At 48.8% G+C, this 24,739-nt stretch overlaps 1 protein-coding gene across 1 annotated transcript in view; it reads right to left on the reverse strand.

The window, feature by feature from the left end:
• Positions 1-1,706: 1,706 nt before the first annotated feature.
• The window catches only part of SLC6A2 (solute carrier family 6 member 2), a 41,483-nt gene continuing 18,450 nt past the window's right edge, over positions 1,707-24,739 (reverse strand). Inside the window, exons 4-14 of the mRNA XM_040254012.1 lie at positions 23,644-23,782; positions 18,841-18,975; positions 17,118-17,221; positions 15,775-15,899; positions 14,395-14,507; positions 12,904-13,032; positions 10,584-10,683; positions 9,291-9,391; positions 8,675-8,842; positions 6,622-6,693; positions 1,707-5,712 (exon numbers count right to left, since the gene is read on the reverse strand). Of these exons, the coding sequence (XP_040109946.1) occupies positions 5,689-5,712; positions 6,622-6,693; positions 8,675-8,842; positions 9,291-9,391; positions 10,584-10,683; positions 12,904-13,032; positions 14,395-14,507; positions 15,775-15,899; positions 17,118-17,221; positions 18,841-18,975; positions 23,644-23,782 (1,210 nt within the window). The 3' untranslated portion in view covers positions 1,707-5,688. The remainder of the gene's footprint in view (positions 5,713-6,621; positions 6,694-8,674; positions 8,843-9,290; positions 9,392-10,583; positions 10,684-12,903; positions 13,033-14,394; positions 14,508-15,774; positions 15,900-17,117; positions 17,222-18,840; positions 18,976-23,643; positions 23,783-24,739) is intronic.

The following is a 24,739-nucleotide window of genomic DNA, read 5'->3' on the forward strand; positions in this document are numbered from 1 at the left end:
TCCGGGTCTTCCTGTCTGAGGCTGGGACTCTGGACTAGACTTGAAGCTGCAGTAGGTGGGGTGGCTGCTCCCTGCATAATGCCATTCTTTGCTGTAGAAACAGTCAGCCATGGCTCCGGGGTATGGTCAGGCCATGACCCTCGCTGGGCCTTCTCTGGGGACAGAGGTGGTCACTGCACCTCAAATCAGAGGTGGTCTGATTTCCTGCAGCCCAATCCCTTACCTTCATGTTTTTATGGGCAGCTCAGCTCCTCCCTGGCCCATAACTGACAAGCCAGTTGCTGATAGAAAGGACATCTGAAACCAATCAGTCACCAGATCTTTTGGGAGTCTCTGGTTACCACACTTCTGTCTCCACCTCTTCTGGGTCATAGCTGAGGCCAGGGCCTCCCTGAAACATGGCCCAGCTAAGGGAGCATCTCCCTCGCCAGCAGCCTAATGGGGGCTGACAGCAGAGGGCTTGTGGGGCAGCCAGGTCCTGCAAGAGGTTGGCTGCTGCCTCCTAAGACCCATGGAAGCTGGTATTTTCTGAAGCTGGAACTTCTTGCCCAGCTGTTCACATGCACTCAGGCCCAAGGAGACTCAGATTTGGCTAATCCCAGTTCAAACATCTGGGGTGCCATCCTAACGAGGTGACAAGGAAACAGACGTTGTTTTGGCTACATGAAAACACAGCAGCAGTAGCTGGGCTGCCTTTGAAATGGGCAAAGATGGGTGAAGAGAAGAGACAGATAATCGTTATGTAACCAACATGTGCCGAACATAAACTAACAAGCTGTGCAAGCTAGCCCTATTCTGAATCCAATATTAACATTTAATCCTCTCTACAACCCCATGAGGTGGTCACTATCGTCATTTCCATGTAGAGATGATAAACTGAGGCAAGGGAGGTTAAATAACTTGCCAAAGTCTTCAGAGGAGTGATGGAACCAGGATTTGGATCCAGGCACTGTGGTCCCAGAAAAGTTGCTCTTAAGTGTTCATCATCTTGTTTGATCCTGCTAATCCTCTTGAAAGTCTTATTCTCATTCTTCAGAAGCAAGAGAGACTCAGAGATTTTACATCACTTGTCCAAGATTTCACAGGAGTAAGTAGTAGGGCTGGTCTTCAAACCCAGGTCTAACCTGACTCAAAACCCTTTGTTCTTTTCCCCAGTCCAGGGCAAACCACAGACTGCAAGCCAAATCCATTCCACCACCTGTCTTGTAAATAAAGCTACTTTTCATTCTACAACAGAATTGACTACTTGTGACAAAGATCTTTACAGAAAATGTTTGCTGAAAACTACATTAAAAATATGAAATGGATGAAAAGCAGCAACTTCCACTTCTGTCTATTAGGAGCTACCTAGAAAGGTAGTCATTCACATTTTAGTATGAATTCATCTATCACATCTGTGATCGCTCCCTGAGAGTATCTCATAGTCAAAAACAGAAGGGCCCTTGAAATTCAGCCCTAGAAATGAAAAATTGAAACTAGTTAGCTAACTAGATATCCATTTTCTAATTAACTCAAAATATGTGTCCACCATTTACCTCCCCTCAAACTTTTGTCCTAGGTTATAAAAAGAGTCATTTGGGTGAAAGGTGGGCCACGATGACCAGAAGCTCTTCATTACTAGCTGGAGACTAATCACAGAAGATCCACTGGACTTATTTAATTTTGTAGTATTTTACCTTCATGCCAGAAAGAATACCACTACCAGATACATGACACAGGAAATATCCTTTATTATTCTGTACACTGAATTTTCCATGAAGAGGACAGCTTTTAAAATAAACACATACCAGATATGGACATCTGCATGACATTGGAACAGTCCGTGACACAGGGCACCATAGAAAGAGTCCTTGTTTACACAGAAGTGGGTAAACAGAAGGATGAGGGCAAGAACCCCCAAAGCAACTTTAGATTCACCAGAATTTTGGTGACTTGTACAATTGCAACTATAGACAAGCTGCACATCCTCAGAGCTGTGGATTTTCAGATTTAGGAGGGCAGGACACCGGTTACCCTCAAATTCCTTCAAACAAAAGGGTTGCATTTATTTTTTAAAATACCAAGTGTTTCCGTCAACAGCTGAAGAAATATTGAAGAAAGAGGAAGTACTGAATGTCCAGAAAACATGATAATTCCAACATGTCTCTACTTAGTAGATTGTTACTGGTCACTAGGTAATTCTGGAAAGCCCTACAGTAAACTATGTTCTTCCTTCTTTGTAAATTTAACAGAATAACGTTGCTATGGAGACAGGATTTTTTTTTCCTGCGTGAGACCTTCAGTTCTCTGATTCAACCCTTGCTTTTACAGACAGAGAACTCTGCAGCCCACAGAAGTGGAGCCTGTCCCCACAGGTTACCCGCAAGACAGTCACAGACTCAGCCTGGTGCAACTCTAAATGCTGTGCGTTTTCCCCCACGCCATACTCCCTCTCTGTTCTCCCGTCCATGGCTTTCAAAGGATGTAAACGAAACGAGCTCAGTGAACTTCTTACTAAGAAATGACATCTTTGGTAATAATGTTCAGTCTCACTCACATTACCAGGATCCTTTGGCAAGAGACAGGCTCCCACCTGGGCTGGAACCCCTCTGAGAATTAAGGCAGCTTCGAGGACCTTTATTTAGCAGGATATTTGGCAAGAGTTGGCAGGTCCCCTTCTTCTCAGTCTCATTCGCATCTGGAATGAAGACCAACTCACAGGTCGACACTAAATAATTAGACATTGAAGAGATGTTAACAGGATGGTCTTAAACAGATATTTCAACTCTTCGTGGAAAATAAAAATTCTTTAAAAATCTAGTAAAATAGCAAAAGTGCCCTATACAGTACACAAGAGCACCCTTATCCTGGGTAACCTCAACAACAATAATAATAATAATTAAAAAAAAATATCCTCAAAGAAGAAGTCAAACATCATTTATGATAAAGCCCATGCTCTCTTTTCATTAAATGTGGGTGAAAGGTGAACCCAGAAGGTCTGCCAACACCTCCATGAGAACATCCACAGGTATCCCAGGGCCCCCACCCCCAGAGCTGCTCCTCAGGCTCGGGGTCAACTTTCCCCAGAAGGCAGCACTACTGGGTTGGTTGGTGTTGGGTCAGCTAGCACCACATTTCCAATTCACCCTCAGACGTGTCTGGAAGCAGAAGGGCCACATACAGACAGCAAAGAGCAAACTACAGGATTTGTCTGAAGGGGGCCCCTGGTACACAGGCTTTTCTGACTCATATCTGCCCAGCAGACTCAGCTCTTCACATGCCACTGTTCCCTAGAGCAGGGGTCCCCAACATCCAGGATCTAATTCCTGATGACTTGAGGTGGAGCTGAAGTAATAATATTAGAAATAAAGTGCCCAATAAATGTAATGCGCCTGAATCATCCTGAAACCATCCCTGGAAAACTGTCTTCCATGAAAGCGGTCCTTGGTGCCAAAAAGGTTGGGGCCCTAGAGTGGCTCTTTTCATCGAAGGAGAGAAGTGAAATACTTTCCTCCCTGGCAAATAGCTAGAGGGAAATAAATGACATCTCCTCCTCCCCTCTTCCCTTCTTCTAACACACTACTCTTTTGCTAAGAAATAAATACTCCTTGGCCACTTGACTGGATGGATTGTTGTTTATATTTCATGACAGCCCTGGGTATGGTGAACTATATTGTGCTGGGAATTTCAAAGTGCTCTCAGCTGAGAGTCAGAGCTGAGTTGAGGGTACGATTGGATCCCTTAGTAGCTGAGGAACTTTGAGCAAGAATGACAGAAATGTTGGACCTTGGTTTTCTCACCTGGGAAATGGGGACAGAGAAGCCAGCCCTACAGAATCTGTTGGGTGGATGGGAGGCAATGTGAATAAAAGTGCTTTGTTAAAAAAAAAAAAAAAAAGGTCATTCCTAGGGAGGAATTACCCTTCAGGGGTGGATTCAGAGCCACAGGTGGGACCAGATAACCACCAGGCACCGGTCACCCTGCTCTCATTCCCACAACTGTTTATTCCACTCTGTTGGGTGCTTCCAGGCTGCACCTTTTTCAGGGTCTAAGACACCTGTTACTTGGGTTGTCTCAGATTTTTAACTGGACTTTTTTATATGAAAAGATCTAAAGTCTCCTGAGTTTCCCACTTTAAAGAATGACATAAAGGAGCCTGACTCAACAGAGCTCTGACTCTGAGAGAAAAACCATTCCCCTGCCCCCAGCCTGCCCCCAGGTAACCATCTTCTGCTGACTCCTCAATCAGTAGATCAGGCTCAGTGACTGCCCACCCCCTCCCCCTGACCGCCCCACTTTCCCTAAAGCACCTTTGGGGTGTGTGTCACCCTGCACTCCTAGTGAAAATGATGTGACCTCGTTTTTTCCCCCAAGATTCTGCAACAGGGCCTCTCACAGTCAGAACAAGAACCCACAAGTCTAGATTTCCGAGAGCATAAGAAACTGATACCACAAAGAGAAATTCCAAATAGATGCCACCAACTAACCAAGCTATAAATCATCTCTCTGAATGAGCCAACACTAACCAGCAAGCACCACCAGAGGGCAACACTCATGAGTGTGTATCAGAAATCAACCTAGAAATTCTTCACAACAGCCAATTGGCTCCCTCAGCTCAGAATATGATGAGTGACCTCAACCTGAGTGACCGGGGAGCTGTGTCCTGGGTTCCATGCTGCCCTCATGAAGAGAGACAAAGGGAGTTTTCAGGGCCCACTTCCCCTCACTCAAGAACCCCTGGTCCACACTGGGTGGGATTCCCACAGAAAAGCTTTGAAGGTATCTGTGAACACCACAGAAACAGCTGTCTGTCAGATGGCCTTTGGACACTGACCCGGCTCTGTGAGGACGGCAGAGGATCCTGTAGTGGAGACACACAGCTGGCCTTGCTGGCTTCCTATCCTGAGTCCCCGAGGAAGGTCCCAGGAGCCACAGACAGCTCTCTGGGCGTCACGCCCCTAACAGAGCAAGACCCGCATGCGGCCGCTACAGATTCGTCTGGCTCCTGTGCAGAAGCCACTTACTATGACACCCACAGCTCTGGGCCCTCTGAGCACCAGAAGCCAGAAGAATGTCCCAGAACACACATAAATCAAACCCAGGTCAACTGGAGTGAAAACCGTGAAGATTTATGCTCATGATCCCCCCAGAGCTTCTATCCATGGACTTCATAACAGCGACAAATATCCCCAAAGCTCCCTGATCAAGGCCCAGCACTGACCAGGGCAAACAAGAGAGGTAAGATCTATGTACCACTCCCTTGCCCCTCAGGCTCAGCCTGGCTGCTTGTGCGTGTTTTGGTTTTACGGAGTCTGACCTGAAAAGCAACATCCTGTCTGATTTCGTGGACTGAAGATTTCTTCTGTGGCCCAAAGTACCAGCCAGCACAGTAGGGAGTTCTGCCTGAGACACAGACCTCAGCCCCAGCTGGCTCCCACAACTGGGGGAGACTTCCTCAAAACTAATAGAGGTTCAATAGAAGTCATTTTCCCTGTTCCCTCCTCTCTTCTTCTCCCGCAAGGCTTAGCAATCCAAAAGCCCACAGCCCTCAGGCCAGGTGAACAGAAGGTGAAAGAAAACCAGGTCACTAAATCAGTGGTAACTTGGAAAAGAGGAAGAAGAGGGGCTCGGAGAGGAATCCCAAGACAGTGTCCGGGGTGGCCTTTGACCTGAACGTTGGCGCTGCAGGGTTCCTCCTCAGGGCCAGGTTCAGATGGCCAGCCAGTGTTGCAACTGCAGAGAGAGACAGCAAGGCCAGGGTCAGGGCGGGCAGGGACTGAGGGACGAGGGCTGCTGAGAAAGACAGCAGGACCACAGAGGGAGCGGAAAACACAGCTGCTTCCTTCAAAGACTTGGAGCACACCTAGGAGGGTTCCCTAATTGTCACATGGGGACTTCCCGGGTGGTCTGTCCGATGGCTAAGAATCCACCTGCCAATGCAGGGGACATGGCTTCAATCCCTAGTCCGGGAAGATTCCACATGCTGCGGGGCAACTATGCCCATGCGCCACAGCTACCGAGATCTAGAGCCCGCATGCTGCCACTGAAGCCCGTGCTCTGCAACAAGAAAAGCCACCGCAGTGAGAAACCCAAGCGCCCCAGCCAGAGAGTAGCCCCCGCCTGCCACAGCGAGAGAAAGCCCGCACAGCAATGAAGGCCAAGCACAGCCAAACATAAGTAAAATAAAACAGAGGAAAAATTAAATTATAATTTTCACTGAGACCCAGAAAGGGCAAAGGAGGCTTTGCAAAGTCAGCCAATCTGAAGCAGGGGAGTCATAGGGAAACTCCCCAACCCCCACCCCCACATTTTGAAAGGGAAAAGAGTAGGGCTTAGATCACCAAGTTACTGATGCACTTGCAGCACTTCCTTCAAGATAAGCAAGCCTCAACCTAATCTGGGGATACTCCACGGTCACAACTCAAAGAGGGAGAACAGAGCTGAGGAAATTGGGGCATCTGGTACCTCAGGACCCAGGAGCAGAGGGGCAGGCGGAAGCTGGTAGTGGTCAGAAGACAGGCCCCTCTTCCTCCAGTCCTAGTATCATACCCCCAGGCGCTGGGGTTTCTGGCGTGTATGGTGTGTGGTCACAGTGGGTCCCCACCCCGCAGCCCCCGCCAGAATGGTCCAAGCTGCACCTACTTGGAACTGCCTGATGTCCCTCTGGGCCACCAGGTGATGCTCGCTCTCTGGAGTTATGCCATAGGCCAGTCTCTGTGAGGATGGAGAAGTGGAGGAGGCCTCAGCTTGGCCCAGGGACACCCTTCCAGCAGCCCGGAGCACACCCCACATCAGGGCCACCTGCTGCTTGTCCCTGCAGGCCCACATGGACAGCAGGAGAGGTTTGTACAAGACACTCTCCACCCTGCTTAATGGAGCTGGCCATTTTACCTTGAGATATGCATGCGGTGGACGCTTACTGAGCCAGTGACTGCTGTCACACACTGGCCTCAGCCCTGGGGGTCCAGGGCTGAAGGACACCCACACACTCTGCTTTGGGGGAGCTTACAGCTCACAGAAGGGGCTGACACTGAACACACACACACACACAGGCACTTTTACAACCACGACCGGAGGCAGAACTGCAGACAAGCTCAGAGCACAGTGAGAAAACAGTGACAGAACGTCAGTCCTGCCTGGGGACCAGGGCCACCTTCTTAGGGGGCTAGACACAGGGTGGACTCAGGGAATGTGTCTGGAATCAATGTCTGATCACTAGGTGGGGGGACCTCAAAGTGTGAAGAATAAAATAACTCAAAGTAGGTCCTGGTTCCACGTCCAGGATGAGCTCACTGAACACGGTCCTCCCAAGGGCCCAGAAGGTCCCGGACTGTAGGATTTCATGAACAGGAGACATGTCTCAAGGGGGTGGGGGTGGACACAGCCCTGCCTGGGACCCTATTCCCTAAGTTCCTGTACGGCTCACTCTTTTAGGTCCTCCTGTGTGTATCTGTCCTTTCATGAGAATGTGAGTCCAGGGGAGTGTGTCTAGTGCTGAGAATATGGTCTGCCCTGTACAGATTTTCAATAAGTATGAGTAAAGACAGTGGATAAAGAAGGAATGAAATCAGAAGGACACGAAGAAAAGACTATCACCATTATTTATAAAGAAGGTGAAGGTGAAGTCGCTCAGTCGTGTCCAACTCTTTGCGACCCCATGGACTGTAACCTACTAGGCTTCTCCATCAATGGGATTCTCCAGGCAAGAATACTGGAGTGGATTGCCATTTCCTTCTCCAAGGGATCTTCCCGACCCAGGGATCAAACCCGGGTCTCCCGCGTTGGAGGCAGACGCTTTAACCTCTGAGCCACCAGGGAAGCCCTATTATTTATAAAGAAAGGCCATTTAACCGAAGAATAGGGCAGACATAATTTCAGTTAAAATTCTTTGGTTCCCAAATACTGATCCTGAATATATGTATCTGCAATGCACACAGCTCAAAGAAGAAATGTACTTTGGAAATCTCTGGTTTAGGCTGATCAGGTATCAGGTTCAGGAAAAAGGCAGATGAAATCCAAAATACAAGGTCATGGTGAATACAGATAGGGAGAGTGGGAGACACCTAGGGTTATGACAAACCTTAGGAGATGGGACACAGGAGTGGGCATAGTTAATACAGACTAATTCCTCCTTAGGGGACTGGAGGGCTGAGTTCACCGTGGAGACAATGGCCGGAGCACACTCCATATGACAGACGATGTAACAGCAGGCATCATGCAGTGGCAATCTCCAGCGCTCCAGGCACCGGGCTAACCATGCCCTTTCACCTCTCACGGTCCACCTGATTTTCCCAGGGTACGAAAGTGGAACCTGAGGCTTGGGGGTAAATAACATGGCCAACATGGCGGGTCCGTCTGACTCTAGAGTCTGTGTCCCGTCTGTCTCTCTTTTTTAAAGATTTATTTTATTGAAGTATAGTTGATTTACAATGCTATGCAAGTTTCTGCTACATAGCAAAGTGACTCAGCTATGTGTATTCTTTTTTTCGTTGTGTGTTTTTTTAAAGTTTTACAGTGTTGTGTTGGTTTCCCCATTCAACCATGTGAATCAACCACAATCACACATACATCGCCCCTCTTTCCTTCCTGTCTGTCTCTCTCACCCCAACAGGAATGACCTGGGATGCTCCTTCTCCTGCTGTCCCCACCCTGCCCAGCTGTGCCCCACTCTGCCCTGGGCTGGTCCAGAGCTCACCTCTCGAATGGAGCCGCGGGTGCTGAAGAACTTGTAGACGACGTAGGCGGGCACCAGAACCATGGAGGAGCCCGCGATGCCCCATCCGACCCAGTTGGCCCAGAGTGGGAAGATGTAGTCATCGTAAGTGAGTGGCTTGAAATTGATGATACTCACAACCACCACAAACTGAGGGGGGGAAGGATACAAGGATGAAGGAGAAGAGAGACAAGGAGAGGGGAGGAGGTGGGAGGGAGGGAGAGATGCAGAGAGGGACCAGAGAGAAGTGAGGACTAATGCATGAGACGGATGCAGGGGATGGAGACAATAAGGATGGAGGGAAAGAGAGAGAAAGGATTCGAGGAAGGATGGATAATGAAAAGGAGACAAAGAAACAGGAGCAATACAAATAGAAGACTAGAAAGTGACCCTGGAGCTGGGCTGAGGGGTGGCACACACAGCTCCCACCCCAGACCTGGCTCCAGGCTGGACAGCCTGCTCACATGGAAGCCTCCTGGGAATCAACAGGGCAGGCGGAGCCTCCTGAGCAGGTCTCTGCATCCCAACTTCCTCCCCTTAGAAGCAAAATCTCCACCTCCACCCTCACCCCGGGACGCTCCCACCACACACTACACACCAGGAGGAAGGCAGGGCTGACAAACTTCCAGCAGAGTCTCCAGTACAGGCCGGGCTTGAACCCCATCATTTGCTGGATGTCATTGCTGAACCTGTCCACACCTGCGCACACACAGGCAGGCACGTCACCACGGCCCCTACAGAGCCCGGGCTACCCACTCCCCTCCACTGCCTCCCGCGGGGGTCTGCCCCCAGGTGGAGGCAGAAAGTGGGGCAAGCAGGGGCACCCTGGCTCACAGCAGACCTGGGGATGGGCACTTGGCTGGTTCAGAACAGGTGAGAACACACTCAAGGGTAGCGTCCCCTTGTATGAGTAACCCCAATTCACTTTTCAGAAGGAAAACCAGGGCTTGGGGAGGGGACTTGTCCCTGTTACACAGCCAAGGTGGCCTGACCCCAAAGCCCAGCTCTTTCCTCTTGCTTCCCGAATCTTAAAACAATGATGACTGTGGATACAGAGGCTTCCCGGACTTTAATCTGCTAGAAGAGACCAGACTCTTTCTGGTGAGCAGAAAAGAGTGAGAACAGGATAAACACGTTAACTGTGACACACTGGGGACTTTCCCTGGGGTGCTGAAGAACCCGCCTGCTGGTGCAGGAGACGTAAGAGACGCAGGTTCGATCCTTCGTTCAGAAAGATCCCCTGGAGGAAGGCATGACAACCCACTCCAGTATTCTTGCCTGGAGAATCCCACAGGCAGAGGAGCCTGGTGGGCTAAAGTCTATAGGGTCGCAAAGAGTCAGACACAACTGAAGCGACTTAGCACGCATGCATGGGGAAAAAAGCGAGTGACAGCACATTTCACTTTCTACGAAGTTCTCCCCGCTCAGCTCCAGAATAAGGTTGCCAGAGAAAGTACAGGACACTCAGTTGCATTTGATTTTCAATTAAATTTTAGTTGAAGAAATTTCATGCAGTATTTGGGACATACGATAAAAAAAAAATTACCCATTATCTGAAACTCAAGTTTAACAAGGCGTCTTGTATCCTGGATTGACTAAATCTGGCAGCCCTACTCTAGAATGAATGGCATGGCTCAGGGAGCAGCAGTTTCCTCCGAATTCCTCTCTTAACAGCTGTCACTGATGCCTCTGGGGCCTTTGCCACCTCTTGTTAAAGGGAGTTCATGCAAAGATGAATTGAGAGCTACGACCAATATAAGCCACTTACACAACTCTGGGATCAGCCAGTGACAGCCCTGGAGATGAAAAGCCCCTTTGCCTGACCAGGTGAAAAGTCTCCAGAAGCCCAGGGGGCCGAAGCTTTTGCACACACACAGGGCCCAGCACCTACCATAAAACCAGGAGACGCCGATGGCTTCCATGAGCACAGCAAAAAGAATGGAGGTCCCCGCCGCAAACGTGTCCAGCAGGGTCAGCACATATATTCCACCCTGGGGCGTGGACAGAGAGAGCCTGAGGCCTTCATGGCTAGAAGGAGCGATCAACTGTTCCATCCATCAAATTGAGATCTCCCCTGTCCGGCACACTCAGAACTCACCCCTACCCCATACTCAAGTAATGAGGTTTAGGGTGCTACTGTGTTGCTGCTAAGAATTCTAACAAAGACCTTCTGGGGTCACTGAGTCTGAGGGTGGGGACTTCAGCCAGTAAAAAGCAAGCTGGAAGACTTCCAGGATTCAATCCCTGGCCAAGGAACTAAATCCTGCATGACACAACAGAAAGATCTCACATGCCTCAGAAGATCGAAGATCCTATGTGCCACAGCAAAGACACAGTACAACCAAATAAATAAATAAATCAGTATTAAGGAAAAAAAGCAAGATGGATTTTATCAATGAAAAAAATGTTGCCTCCCATGTAAGGAACAAAGGATGCCGCAGCCATCAAGCCATTACATTACAGCTGCCCTGAAGGTGAGCCCTGAGGGAATGCAGGATAGAAACAGGATGCCTACCATATAGCAACCAACTGCTGCAGTCACCCCCTGCGGGGGCACTCAGCATGAAGAAGTGTGGATACTGGCCCCCAGATAGCAGAGGTGTATATCAAAAGAATGATTTCAATGAGCCCAGACTCTTGCATCTTCCTATAGACAGAAAAGCCCTAAACTCCTTAACTTGAGGTGTCTGGTTTTCTTTAATTAGCAGTAATCTTTTGATCCAACTTCCTCGTTTTTTGTTGCAAAAACTCATATATTCTTGAGGCAGGAGATAGATGGGCTCCAGGTTTGACATTTACAACTGGCCCCCTGTTCACACTTACTGGAGTGATAAAAAGACAGGCTCCAGGCCAGACACTCACTACCAGCCCTGTGTTTACATTTCCTGAAGCAATAGACTAATGGGCTCTGGGCTACATGTTTAGGACCAAAGGTCTGCCTACATTTTGAGATGATATGACAATAGGAATACGGTGTTTAACCGGGCATGGGGTACTTCATTGGCATGAATAGAGAGGGGCTAAACTCTGTTAAGAGATCAAGAGGTCATATGTTTTCCATCCTTGGGCCAGGAAGACAATATACATGTGCAAAAGGCTTCTTGGGGTCAAAAATGCAGGGAATGCCAGACCATAATAATGCCAGACCCCCTCCATATGCCTCTGCAATGAAATCCATCTTGACTAAGAAATGTGTGCACACCCAGGGAAGGGTCCTGAGGTAAATTAGCCATTGCGGGGAGGGTCAAAGCAAGACAACTGGCCAAGAAGAAGATAAAGACCTGGAAGACTTCCCCTTTAACAAGGATTTAAACTTTCCAAAGGCGCGACTCTAGCAACTCTGAGTTCACCCATGCATCTTTCCACATGCACTCTGCTTTTCTAATATATACTTTACTTTCCTCTATACATTTCATCTCCTTGTCTGATTTTTCCTTACAAGGCAGACAAGGACTAGGGATGGAGATTCTAGGCATCAGCCCCTGTGGTCTAATGGTAGGATTCCTTGTTTCCACCCAGGCAACCAGGGTTTGTTTCCAGTCAGGGAACTAAGGTCTTGTTTCCAGCCACTGCTTATTGCAAGCTACTGCCTACTGATACATGCATCCGAAATCATCCTGGCTCCTCCCTGACCTTGTCGGAACAGCCCCTCAGAGCTATCTGAGATGCTGTGCCAGGCTTAGTGCTTCCTTAGTGTTCAGATGGTAAAGAATCTGCCTGCAGTGCAGGAGACCTTGGTTCAATACTGGGTCGTGAAGATCCCCTGGAGAAAGGAATGGCTACCTGCTCCAGTATTTTTGCCTGGAGAATTCCAAGGAAAGAGGAGCCTGGCGGGCAACAGTCCATGGAGTCACAAAGAGTCAGACACAACTGAGCAACTAACACTTTCAGGCTAAGTCCTCAGTTTGGTTCACCAAATAAAACCTAATTCTCAACTTTCACATTGAGCCCTTCTTTTCAGCTGACAGTTTAAAATGGTCCTTTGCTGCTCCCCACCCCAAACCAATAAGCAGGTTTGCCTGGATGTCCTCAGGCTTAAAGGGGATAGACGACAATGGGATATAATCCTAGAGGACAGGACCACAGAGTTCAGGATACCAGGTACTGCCATGGTCCCCTAGTCCTACCTTCTGCTTCAAGTCTGGGAATATCTGGCTGGATTGAAATGCGGCCTCACAAGCCCCAGGTGACCCAGAGCCAAGCCCCCTCACCTTGGTTATGCAAAACAGAGCCAGAAGGAAGGTTCCAAAGGAGACGGCAAACGTGAAGAGTTTCCGGTGTCGCTTCAGAACCTGGAAGTCATCGGCCAGGCCCGTGATGACTGCCTCCATGCCTCCCATCTGGAGGGGACCGGGCAGGGTGGGATGCAGAGGTGAATGAAAATTGTGGCCCGCCATATCAGCAAAAAAAAAGGATGCTCCAGCCATCAGCTCCCAACCAAAGGTACATCCTGAGGGGACTCGGGATGGGAAAAAACAGGATACTGGCCCTAGATGGCTGCTGCTGTTGCTGCTGCTAAGTCGCTTCAGTCGTGTCCAACTCTGTGTGACCCCATAGACGGCAGCCCACCAGTCTCCCCCGTCCCTGGCATTCTCCAGGCAAGAACACTGGAGTGGGTTACCATTTCCTCCTCCAGTGCTTGAAAGTGAAAAGTGAAAGTGAAGTCACTCAGTCGTGTCCGACTCTTCGCGACCCCATGGATTGCAGCCCACCAGGCTCCACCATCCATGGGATTTTTCCTATAAATGCTAGCTTCTCCCTTACCTCTTCAGAGCAGCCTCAGAGCAATCTGATAGGCTGCTGCCCAGGCTTGAAGTCCTTAGAAAATTTGCCAAATAGATCATAATTATCAACTTTAAGGCTGTGTAAATATGTTCAGTCCCTGGGGTCCAGGGAGTCCAATCTCAGGTACCCAGCTCCCTCGAACCTCCCAGCAGCCCTGGACTCACACACCCCAAGAGATTTCTAGAGAAATTGGCAGGTTCGGCTTTCTCCCTATCCTCTCACCCTACTTCTGCCCTGTTGTCAACCAAGCTCAGAACTCAGAAACCATGTGAGAGGGAGCCAAGAGTTAACTCCTATCTCCCCCTTATCAACAGGGTCTTGACTCCTGTCCACTCACTCAGCCTGAGTGGATGCTGATGAAATACCAAGGGAAGAATGGTTGGTGAGAGAACAGGAGTTACTAAACTCTGAATTCAGTTCCCCCGTCTGTAAAAGGAGAGTATTGGGCTGGCTTATCCCAGGTCCCTTCTAATATAAATTTCCACAGTGCCAAGGGGGTTTCTCCTGGTTCCTAGCAGGTGGCTCAGTGATAAAAAGAAAACCCGCCTGCAAAGGCTGGAGATGCAAGAGATGCCAGTTCAATCCCTGGGTCAGGAAGATCCCCTGGAGGAGGGCACAGCAACCCACTCCAGTATTCTTGCCTGGAAAATTCCGTGGACAGAGAAGCCTGGCGGGCTGCAGTCCATGGAGTCGCAAAGAGCTGGACACAAGTGAGCATACACGCCATCATTGTTGCGTTTCTGAGTACTGATTTCTTTGGTTGTATTTAAATAGGGCCTTTTGGAAACAACTACTAATCAGGGATTTGAATGGGGGAAAACTTTGAGACTTAGTAGTGTGTAGTTATTTGGGGAGGGAGGGTCAAAGTCTAGTGGTGTCTGTAGGCAGATGGTATCCTCCTGAACAGGGTCACTCACCGAGCTGTCAATTCCCAGAGCCAGGAGCATGATGAAGAACACAATGGCCCAGAATGTGGATCCTGAGAGGGTAGAAATTGCTTCTGGGTACAGGATGAAGACTAGGCCAGCTCCTGGAAGAAACATCAAGGACCTCATCAATGGCTGGGGCTGTGGGTATGAGCTGCAGATGACAGGGAAGCATTTTGAGACCCAATAAGCCCTAGTCCAGCCCCATCATATTTGGTCAGTCATGTGTGGATAGAGCAAACCAAGGTTCTAAAGATGATGGACAGGGACTTCTCTGGTGGTCCAGTGGTTAAGATGCTACACTTCCAAGGAAAGGGCTATGGGTTCGATACCTGGTTGGGGAACTAAGAACCTATATGCCATGTGGTGAGGCCAAGAAAGTAAATAAATAAATATGACTGATGAAGCCAGATCCAAAATAAGGCTGGAAAGAAGGTGGGGTCATCTTAACAAAGCTCTTGAATGCATAGGTGAGAAGCTGAGAGGTGCTTGGGAGCCATGGAAACTTTGTTGAAGAAGGAGGCTGGTGACTTGACTTCCCAAGAGTTTGATATCAGTTTCATATCACCAGAATGCCAAGGGTTCGATCCCTGGGTTAGAAAGATCCTCTGGAGAAGGTAATGGGAATCCACTCCAGTATTCTTGCATGGAAAATTCCATGGACAAAGGAACCTGGTGGGCTACAGTCCATGAGGTCCCAAAGAGTCAGACACGATTGAACGACTAAGAAGGTACACACGTGCCAAGGAGGCTGACCTTAAACAGCCAAGGCAGAGGGCCATACCTCTCCTGGACAGCTACGGGTCTCAAACCCCACCTCCTACACCTCGTGAGGGATCCTCTTACTCCCAAAACTGTGAGTTTTCAGAGTTCATCAGAGGCAGCCCCTCCCCAAGTCTCAGCCTATCTGTGGCTATAAAAATACGAGAAGGAATAAAAAGAGAATACGAGAAGCAGTGGGGAAGCATAGGCTCTGCTGTAGGACTGGTCAGGGTTCAATTGCTGGCACCATGACTCACTAGCTGGGTGACCTGGAACAACTTCAATAGACTGAATTTCAGCTTTCTAATCTTTAAAATGGGTCTATTAAGACTTGCGTGGCAGCACTGCCAGAACTAAACCAAGACATGTCAAGTGCTTAGCCCAGGGGCTGGTACAGACTGGGTGCTCCAAAAACCTCTCTGGGCTGGCCTGATTCAGAAGATTCTGCCTGGAATTTCTTCTGACGACCTCAAAGAAAGTCCATCCAGCAGCAGCAGGGAAAGCCCCGTGTCCAGCTCCCCTCGGTCCTGCAGCCACAGGAGAACTGCACAGCTGAGAAGGTGAGTTTCTCAGCCCCTTCCTTCTCAGTGGGCAGGACTACCCACCCACCTTCAGTGGCAACATCCTCAATGTTGACCTTGTGCTCATGGGCCATGTAACCAAGGATGGAGAAGATGGCGAACCCGGAGATGAAGCTGGTGACACAGTTGATGGTGCTGGTCAGCAGGGCATCCCTGGGGGAAAGCAGCACTGTTAATTCAAGTTGTCTGACTCTCCACAACCCTGCTCATGGACCATCTTTGGAATCCACGGCTTCCAATGCCATCCCCCTCTTCCGTTTGCTGATGCCATCCAAACCCCAGTGCCTCACCATCCCTGGGTCAGAGCCTGTGGATGTAGGAAATAGGTCAACTGCTGGATAAAACACTTTGATACCAGAAACTGATATCAAACTCTTGTTGGGAGACTGAATCACCAGTCTCCTTCTTCAACAAACTCCGTGGCTCCCCAGTGCCTCTCAACTTCTCACCCCGGCATTCAAGAGCTTTGCTAAGATGACCTCACCTTCTTCCCAGCCTTCTTTCATGGGACTCTCTAAACACGCACTCTCTGAGCAAGCCAGTCAACTTGCTGGTTCGTAAACATACCGCCTCTCCTGGCTCTGCTCATGCTGTTTGTGATCCACCCACTCCATGTCTGCCTATCCCAACCCTAACTCTCTACCAAGGCTTACCTCAAGGCACCCTCTATGCTCTCATTGATCCTCTATCACAGGGCTGATTAGCCCATTTCCTTAGCCTCCCCATAGCCTGTCCCACTTGCATGCATTCATCCTGCTCTGTCTTGTACCAGGGATTCTGTCTTAAGCCTTTGACAGAGAGTGATGAAGCAGCCCCATTTGTTCTCCTGTCTGAAGCCTTCACAGACTGGGCCAGCAGGAGGCAGCATTAAATGCTTACAGAGCCAGCTGATCTCGAGCACTGTCTTCTGACTTTCCTACCCTGAGCAGACTTCTTATTCTTCCCTGTGGTCTTAAGTACTGACCCTGCCAGGGCCCTCACTCCTCAAGCAACCAGCCTGGATATTCCGCCCTTGTCTGCACCCCCAGGCGTCAGATGGACAGAGGGGCAGTGCTGGCTGCTCTGAAAGCGACAGTGTCCCTCTGTCACAGCTATGCACTCCCACGATTGCCCAGGGTTAGTGGCCTCAACTATCCCAGTTCCTCAGCTTACACTGCTTAAGAAGTGTCCTGAAGTGACATATGTTCACCAGGACCCCCATAGGCCATGTCAGAGTTCATAGAACATCCAGGATGATCTTTACTCTGCCTCATCTCACAGGGAAAGAAACCCAAGAAGAAAATCTGACTTATTCCAGACCAGAACCCTCTCTTCCACCCCTGTGAGGGTACCCAGGATTTAGAGCTTTCTGGAATCCCAGAAGGATCTTACCTGTAGCAGTTATTGTCAAATTTGTTGTAACTAGCAAATGCAATCAAGACTCCAAATCCAGCCCCCAAGGAAAAGAATATTTGAGTTGCAGCATCAATCCACACCTGAAATGGGCAGATAAAGGGCATCACCCTCGGCTCCCAGAGAACTGGACTACCTCACTGCTTCAGACGGGCGGAGAAGCCCCAGGGATGCTCTTAGACTCAGGAAATGAGATCTAGCCAGAGATGGGCAGTCACACAACTCCTGCTCCCCGGCAGCCTGTACAAATTCACTGTGGAGAGAGGCTGGAGTCTCTCTGGCATCATCCAGCCTTGGGTGGTCATGAGTAAGCTCACCCTGGAGGAACTCACTGGCTCAATTTGATATTTTGATTTTCAAAGAAAGTTAAAAACTGAAAGTTAATAAACTAAATGTGGCTTTAAAGTGGATGTGGCAAGGGCAAAGGGTTAAGACTGTCTCAGGTGTTCTGGAGACAACAGCTTCAGAAAGGAGTTATGATTCCTAGTACCTTCTACCAACCCACAGAGTGGAGACTTTTTGGTGGCCAAATGGGGCTTACTTCCCTCATCTGATGGATGATGAAATTACATGTCTAGAAGCCTGGAGATCTGAGCTCCTCCAATTGCTCAGCCTCATGGTCTAGCCCTGGTCAATTTCACTGTCTATATCTCAGTTTCCTCATCTGTACAATGGGGATAATTTTACCTAGCTCACCAGGACTAAGCCACAATCAGAGCTATGAGACTTCTGTCATCTCCCACTTTGTAAGCAGAGGGTGTAACAAGAGAAGCCATCTGATGGAGGAAGACAGAGCTGCTCCTTCAGATGGTACTCAGGCTATTTCTACTGTTGGAAAGATTTAAGATGTGTAAACAGTGCAGAACAGATAGAACTCTGACTTGCTTTACAATTTACAAGACTGATTTGTTTCTTACGCTGTTATTTTTCTGGCAGTTACTAAGGAAGCAGGTTTTTCTCTTGGTTATTGGGCTATAACACTGAGGTATGCCTGGACAGTAGAAGCTGTGTCCCTCCTAAACCTCTGTTGGTCCTCCCTGCCAGGATATTGTGGGTTCAAAAAGAGTATGGGGATATCTTTGGGGATTCTAGGGGGAACGTGTTGAGGTGTTGTCACTGAGGAGCACATGAGGGAAGAGGTTGGAAATCATCTCAGCTATGATCTGAAGATGCTCAAGGCCCTAGGAACCTCCACGGTGTCTCTGCTCCTGGCCTCAACCCGCTAGTTTGGACTCCACTCCAAATTCACCCCACCTGCATGGTAGACTCTGGGCAGGACAGTGAGCTAAAGGAGACGTGAGGAGAGACAGTCAGTGGGGTCTGGGTCTCCCCATGGCTGATGCTACTCCTTATGCTGACATCACAGACGGTACCAGAGGCCAGGGTTGGAGACCAGAGTAGAAATAGGTCTGGGGTGTTGGAGTGGGTTAGGGGGCCATGACACTGGGCAGGGGTAAGAACCCAGGACAGGATAGTGCTGTCTTTGAAAAGAGGGGGTCTGCAAAGGCCACTTAGTAGAACCACAGATTCCAGGTCATCAGAGCTGGACAGGCTCACGGATACTGTTGGGTGCAGATGAAACCAGTCTTTGAGCAGACGGAGATGCTGCCACTCAGAGTGGGGAGGATCCATCCTAGGCCACAAAGTGCACTGAGAACCCTCCTCACCCTGGCTTAAGGGTGGGTGGTCGCTGGGCACTGACCGTGGCCTCTTTTAGGCGGTAGAAGTCGATGTGCAGGTAGGCGTTGATGCCATTGGAGGCGCCGGGCAGCGTGATGCCATGGACCAGGAGCACGAACAGCACGAGGTAAGGCAGCGTGGCGGTGATCCACACGACCTGGCAGTGGACAAGCTGGCCGTGAGAGCCTGGCTCTGCTGCCCGCGTGGTGCAGGGCTGGGGTGAGGGAGCCAGTCACACCCTCCCCTACCTCCTTCCCACAGCGCACGTGCTAAAGGCTCCATCACTAGGTCAGACCTGGGGCACTCCAGGACAGAGTGGACAGACCAAGGCTGCACCTAGCGAGAAAGCCAGCCTACCAGAGGTGCTGCCACCAGGAAGCTAAGGGCAGCGAGAATGAAGACCAGGTTCTCGCAGTGCCCAAGGCCTCCTCTTCTACAAGCTGCCTGTACTGACCCCCAGGAAGAACTAGGCACCCCCACCTTTATGCCCTCCATTGTCCCTCCTCTCTCTCTGTCTTGTTTACCTTCATTCAAACATATCCTCCTAAGCTCACTGCCCAAGGAGGGATGTGGTTGGGCAGAAAGTCCCATCTGTAGCAGTTCTTTCTTTTGGGCAAATACAAACTGCCCTGTCCAGAAACCTGTAAAGGAAGAGGCTGTCCCCAGACTAAGAAGAGACACTTGCCCGTCCTGCCCAAGCTGAAGAAACAGAGAAGTGGGGAGAGGAGAAGGCTGTGTGGCTTCCTCTTTGTTCCTTCTCACCCCTGACTATACATGAGAATACTCTGGGGGAAAGTATACATTGAAAATGTCAAAGTTCAGATTCCATTTTTGGAGTTTCTGATTGGATTGGTCTGGGATGAGTCCTGCTCTTCAGGCTTTAAAAGCTCCCCCTGGCACTTTCCTAGTGGTCTAGTAGCTAAGACTCCATGCTCCCAATGCCAGGGGCTTGGGTTCGATCCCTGGTAGGGAAACTAGACGTCACATGCTGCAACTAAGAATCCTGCATGCTGCAAGACTTGGCATAGCCAAATAAATAAATAAATAAATGTATATATATAAATTTGTTTTAAAGCTCTCTCAAGTTTCAGCGGACAAAGACAGATGAGGAACATTTATGAAGCGATTTCCATCTGCTAGCCCAGCACCGAGGACCTCTCACCCTATCCTCCCAACTGCCCTGGAGGCTGGCAGGACCATTAATGGGCCTCACTTTGCAGGTGAGGACACTGAAGCTTAGCGGGTATCATTCATCCTGAGGTCACCCAGTAGGGAATGATGGTGTCTGGACTCCAACACAGGTCATCTGACCACAAAGCCATGTTCTTAATCCTTCATGCTACTTTATGTTTGAGCCCCTGTCAAGACTCCTTTGAAACCCTGTCTGTCTTTTGGCCTCAGCATCCCCATTTGTACAAGCACCTGGGGTAGATGGTCTTGGAGAACCTTTTAGGTCAGCATTTAGATGTTCAGTACAGGCTTATAGTTGCTAAGGCTCGTTCAGCCAAGGACTACAAGTTGGAGGAGGCAGACAGGACTCTGGGGCAGGAAACAGCACTGTGTTTGACACCCTTGCCTGACGCCCTGGGAGCTAACTGACTCCTGACTCATACCTCCACCCTCCACCCTCCACCCTGCAGTGGTCAGTGGGCCAGGGTCACTGTGTGGTCTGTTGTAACCCCGTTCCCTGAATCAGACTGTACCCGTCTCTCGCCATTCCAGGCGCCAGCTGTGAAGTCATGCACCTTCCCAAACAGAGCCTTCACCAGCCAAGACAGAAAGTGTGAACATTTGCAATTCATCCCAGGCCAGTTCTGTGGCTGGGACAGCCTGCTAAGAGAAGGTCCCTGTCCTGTTCTAGATGTAGTCTGGGAAGAAATAAGCAACCCTTGTGGTCTTCTCGTGAGCCAAAGTATAAAAGCAAAGAGCACAGCGGTGTCCTGTGTGCAGCTCCTTATTCTGGAAAGCCCCTCCCCATGGACTGCAGGGCCCCTTGCCCACTCAGCTGCCGGGACACTGGAGGACTTAAGCAAAATGTGGGCAGGGACTTTGGGTGACATATCTTCATCTGGGGAGGGGCTCCCTAGGGCAACACCCGTGCCCTGCTAGGCCCCTCACTACACTCCTCAGGGGAGGGGATGAGTCCTCCTCTGAAGGTACCTTTGTACAAAGGAATGGAACATGCTCAGCTCCACTCCTTTTTTCTTTAGCATCGGTCCCCTCAGAGACAATTCCTGCCTGCTCCAGTCAAGTGCTAAACCAGGTGGGGCAGGCTGTACCCCTTCAGAGAAGGTAATAGGAAACTTAATTTGGGGGTGCAATATTAGAAGTGCGTGGTGGCCCCTCACATAGGCCGGCAGCAGCAGTAAAACTCATACACCTTCTGCAGCTCTGTTGTCTGCAGAGGCCAGAAGAGTCCTGCTCCGGACCCCCAGAAGAGGCACGAAGAGGCTGGATGAGGCTGGCCTGGGGCTTCTGTGGCTTCACTTGCAGTTCCTTCCATTGACAATGCCTTCCTTCTGCTCCATCTCCACCTGCCCCTGTCCTTTGAGTTCTATCCCAAATGCCACCTTCTGCATGGTCTTTGCAGACCCTCTCAGTTTGATAAACTTCCTTCTGCCACTAATGTAGCTATTTGGACCATGAGAACCATGGTAAGAAAAACCTTATATATTAAGACACATGGATTGCTGTAACTGAATCACAAATTTCACAAGACAGCTCTTACTTTACTACAGGCAATGTACACTGCTAATATCTAGACAATTTCATTTTGAAAAACTGTGGTGACCCCCTAAATTGATTTAATGACAGTTGAAAAACCCAAAGTTTGTATCTCAAAGTGCAACCTGACTACCTGTTGAAAAATTATCTTCAAAGTAAAGAAAGTTAAGTTTTTAAAAAAGCAAGATCTGTAATAGTATGTATAGTTTGTGACCATTAGTGTTTTTTGAAATGGGGACACACATGTGTCTCTGGATGGGGATGCAAGAACGAACGTGATCGACCTACACCTGCCTGTAACACACATAATACTACCATCAACTGAATCTGTCGTATATACTCTTGCATCACTAATACTAGCACCAAGCCTGGCACATAGGAAGTATCCATAAATGCTTAAAAAGTTGAAGTGGATTCAAAAGAACACTTAGTGAGGTTCCCCAAACTCATTTACCCACCTACCCTTCTCCCTACCTTCCCTTCTTCCCTCATTAGTTCGTAAGTAAATATTTACTGAAGACCTACTATGTGTCAAGTATTGGGATGGTTGTGGTCTGATCCTGGCTCTGCTCTTAGAACTCCTCCAAGCCCTGGCCTGCATTTCATCTGGGCTCTTCCTTGGAGCAGATACCGTGTCTCCAACATTCTAAGAGGAAGTTCCACTTCAAGCTCTTCTTGACAGATTCCATTCTCATTCTCTGCTGGTGCTTTGTGCCATCTTTGCTATCTATCACTTAACCAAGATTCTGGAGAAGCACAGAGATGCCTGATGCATCCCACTTTCCAAAGTCAGTTGCCTAATGAAGCTTCTCATAAATCCAGGCTGCCTGATTAAGATAGGCTGTTGCCCTGTAACTCCCAATGAACACACACTCTGTGTGTTCCATGTTGACTCTGGGCTTTACCACAGGACTTATTTTGGCCCCTGGGACAATAGCCAGCATGATGTAAAGAGAGACTGGAAGAGCTGCTTGCACATTAGAGTTTGTTTCCTTGGAACATGCTCTTGGAACTCAGCCACTACACTGTGAGAAGCCCAAGCCACACAGCAAAACTATGTGGAAACAACCCAAGGTGCTCTGGTTGACAGCTCCAGTTGAGCTCCTAACCAGTACCAACTGCCCTCAATGAGTATGTGCCATCTTAAAGGTTCCAGCCCAGTCATGCCCCCAGACATGTAGCCCAAGCAATATCATATGGAGAAAAAGAACCATCTTGCTGAGCCCAGTCAACTCAAAGAATCACGAGAGACAATAAAATGATTGTTATTTTTCCATCATGAAATCTTGAGCTCTTTTATTACACAGCAATAGCTAACTGAAACACTGGATAGAATCTTTCCCAGCTACAGCCTCTTTAATACAGTCAAGCTCTACATAGACCCATAGGGTCCAAATGGAGTTGTTGTTCTCATGATGTTTCTCAGGCTCAGAATCGATGTGGGTGATGACCTGATTATACTCCACTCTGAGGGGCTGGCTATGGGGAGCAGTGTCACCTAAGTCAGAACACCAACTCTGGAAAGCTCTTCTAGGTCATCTAACTCTATACTCCTCTCCCTAGGAAACCTAAACTTTTGTGAGCACTCAGCACTGTGTCAGAAGATGTCCCAGGATTCATCCATATATCTTCTAGAGCATTCTCTTATACTCAAAAATTCAGGAGTGAGCATGATCAATTTTATAGTGAAGGAAATGGTTATATTCTAGAGAAGGCTGCAACACTGGCATGCAATTTTAGTCCCCCAGAATTTAAGATTTATTAAATACATGTCAATAGATTGCTTTGGGCTTTGGGTGTCCTCATTCCCTGGTCTCTGCTATTAGGGAAGCTTTGGTGAGAAAGTGTGAGGAGGAACCCTGATCCACTCACACCCCCTCACCCTACTATTGGAGAGCCCAGAGTTTAGGAAAGGGAAGGGATTTGTCCGAGGTCTCCAGCAAGCTGGTGGCAGAGCTGGGGTGAAAACCCAGACTTTGTTCTTCTAGCATCACCTTTTCCTTTCACCAGCTACCTGAATTACAGGTAGGAAAAAAACATCTTTTTTTTTTTTTTTTTTTTGAGGCCAACCTCCCAACTAAAAGAGAAACAAAGACATTACCTTTCCTGATGTCTTCACTCCTTTCCAGAGGCTAAAAAACAGGACGATGACAACGATGATCAGACAGAGCAAAAGCTGCCACTGGGGCAGGCCAATGTCATGAATCCCACTGCTCTCATGCAGATGCAGGACACCACGCCTGCCGGGGAAGATGGTATCATCAGGGAGGATGACCTAGGCCTTGACCACAGGCCAGTCCCTGTAAGTGCACATCGATGGAGACGGGCCCAGGCTGCCTCACTCCCTGCCCTGCATCACCGGGACCTGCTCTGTGCAGTCACAGCCTGTGCCTCGCACTGCCCTGCTCTAGCCAGCAAGTCTTCTTGGAAGACACCCCCACCCAAGGCTGTTTTTTAAACAGTTACAGAAGTTTTCAACATAATAAATATCTCTGCTTGCCAGGTCCTGGAGAGATGGTGGTGAATAAACAGAGGAAAGGTCTCTGTCCTCACAGGCTAAAGTAGTGGATATTGGAACATCTGGCAATGTCTGGAGATATCTTTGATTGTCACAATTTGTGCAGAAGGCATCTAGAGCAGCAGTCCCCAGCCTTTTTGGCACCAGGGACCAGTTTCGTGGAAGACAGTTTTTCCATGAGTTCAAGTGCACAATATTTATTTCACACTTTATTTCTATTATTATTATGTCAGCTCTACCTTAGATCATCAGGCATAGATCTCAGAGGTTGGGGACCACTGATCTAGAGGACAGAAGAGTGGAACACCCTCCAATGTACAGGACAACATAAACATCCTATACGGCACGAAACAGCCTCCAAAATCCCCATGTTGCTGAGCTTAAGAATCCCTGGCCTGGAGACTAAGAAGTAAACATTTCTCCTATTTTACTCAAACTAAATGTATGTATATCCTCTGCCTTAGCAATTCTACTCCTGGGTATCTGTCCAATAGAAACATATACACATGTTCATCAAAAGACATGGTGTAGAATGTTCACAGCGGCATTATCCATAACAACTCCAAATTGCAAAGTACTCAAATTTCTATCAACGGTAGACTAGATAAATTATGACATATTCATAAAGTAGAACATTATACAGCAACTAACTCTGTATGGATGAATCTCACACACATAA

Source organism: Oryx dammah, unplaced genomic scaffold, assembly GCF_014754425.2.
Source record: "Oryx dammah isolate SB20612 unplaced genomic scaffold, SCBI_Odam_1.1 HiC_scaffold_13, whole genome shotgun sequence".
Taxonomy (NCBI): domain Eukaryota; kingdom Metazoa; phylum Chordata; class Mammalia; order Artiodactyla; family Bovidae; genus Oryx; species Oryx dammah.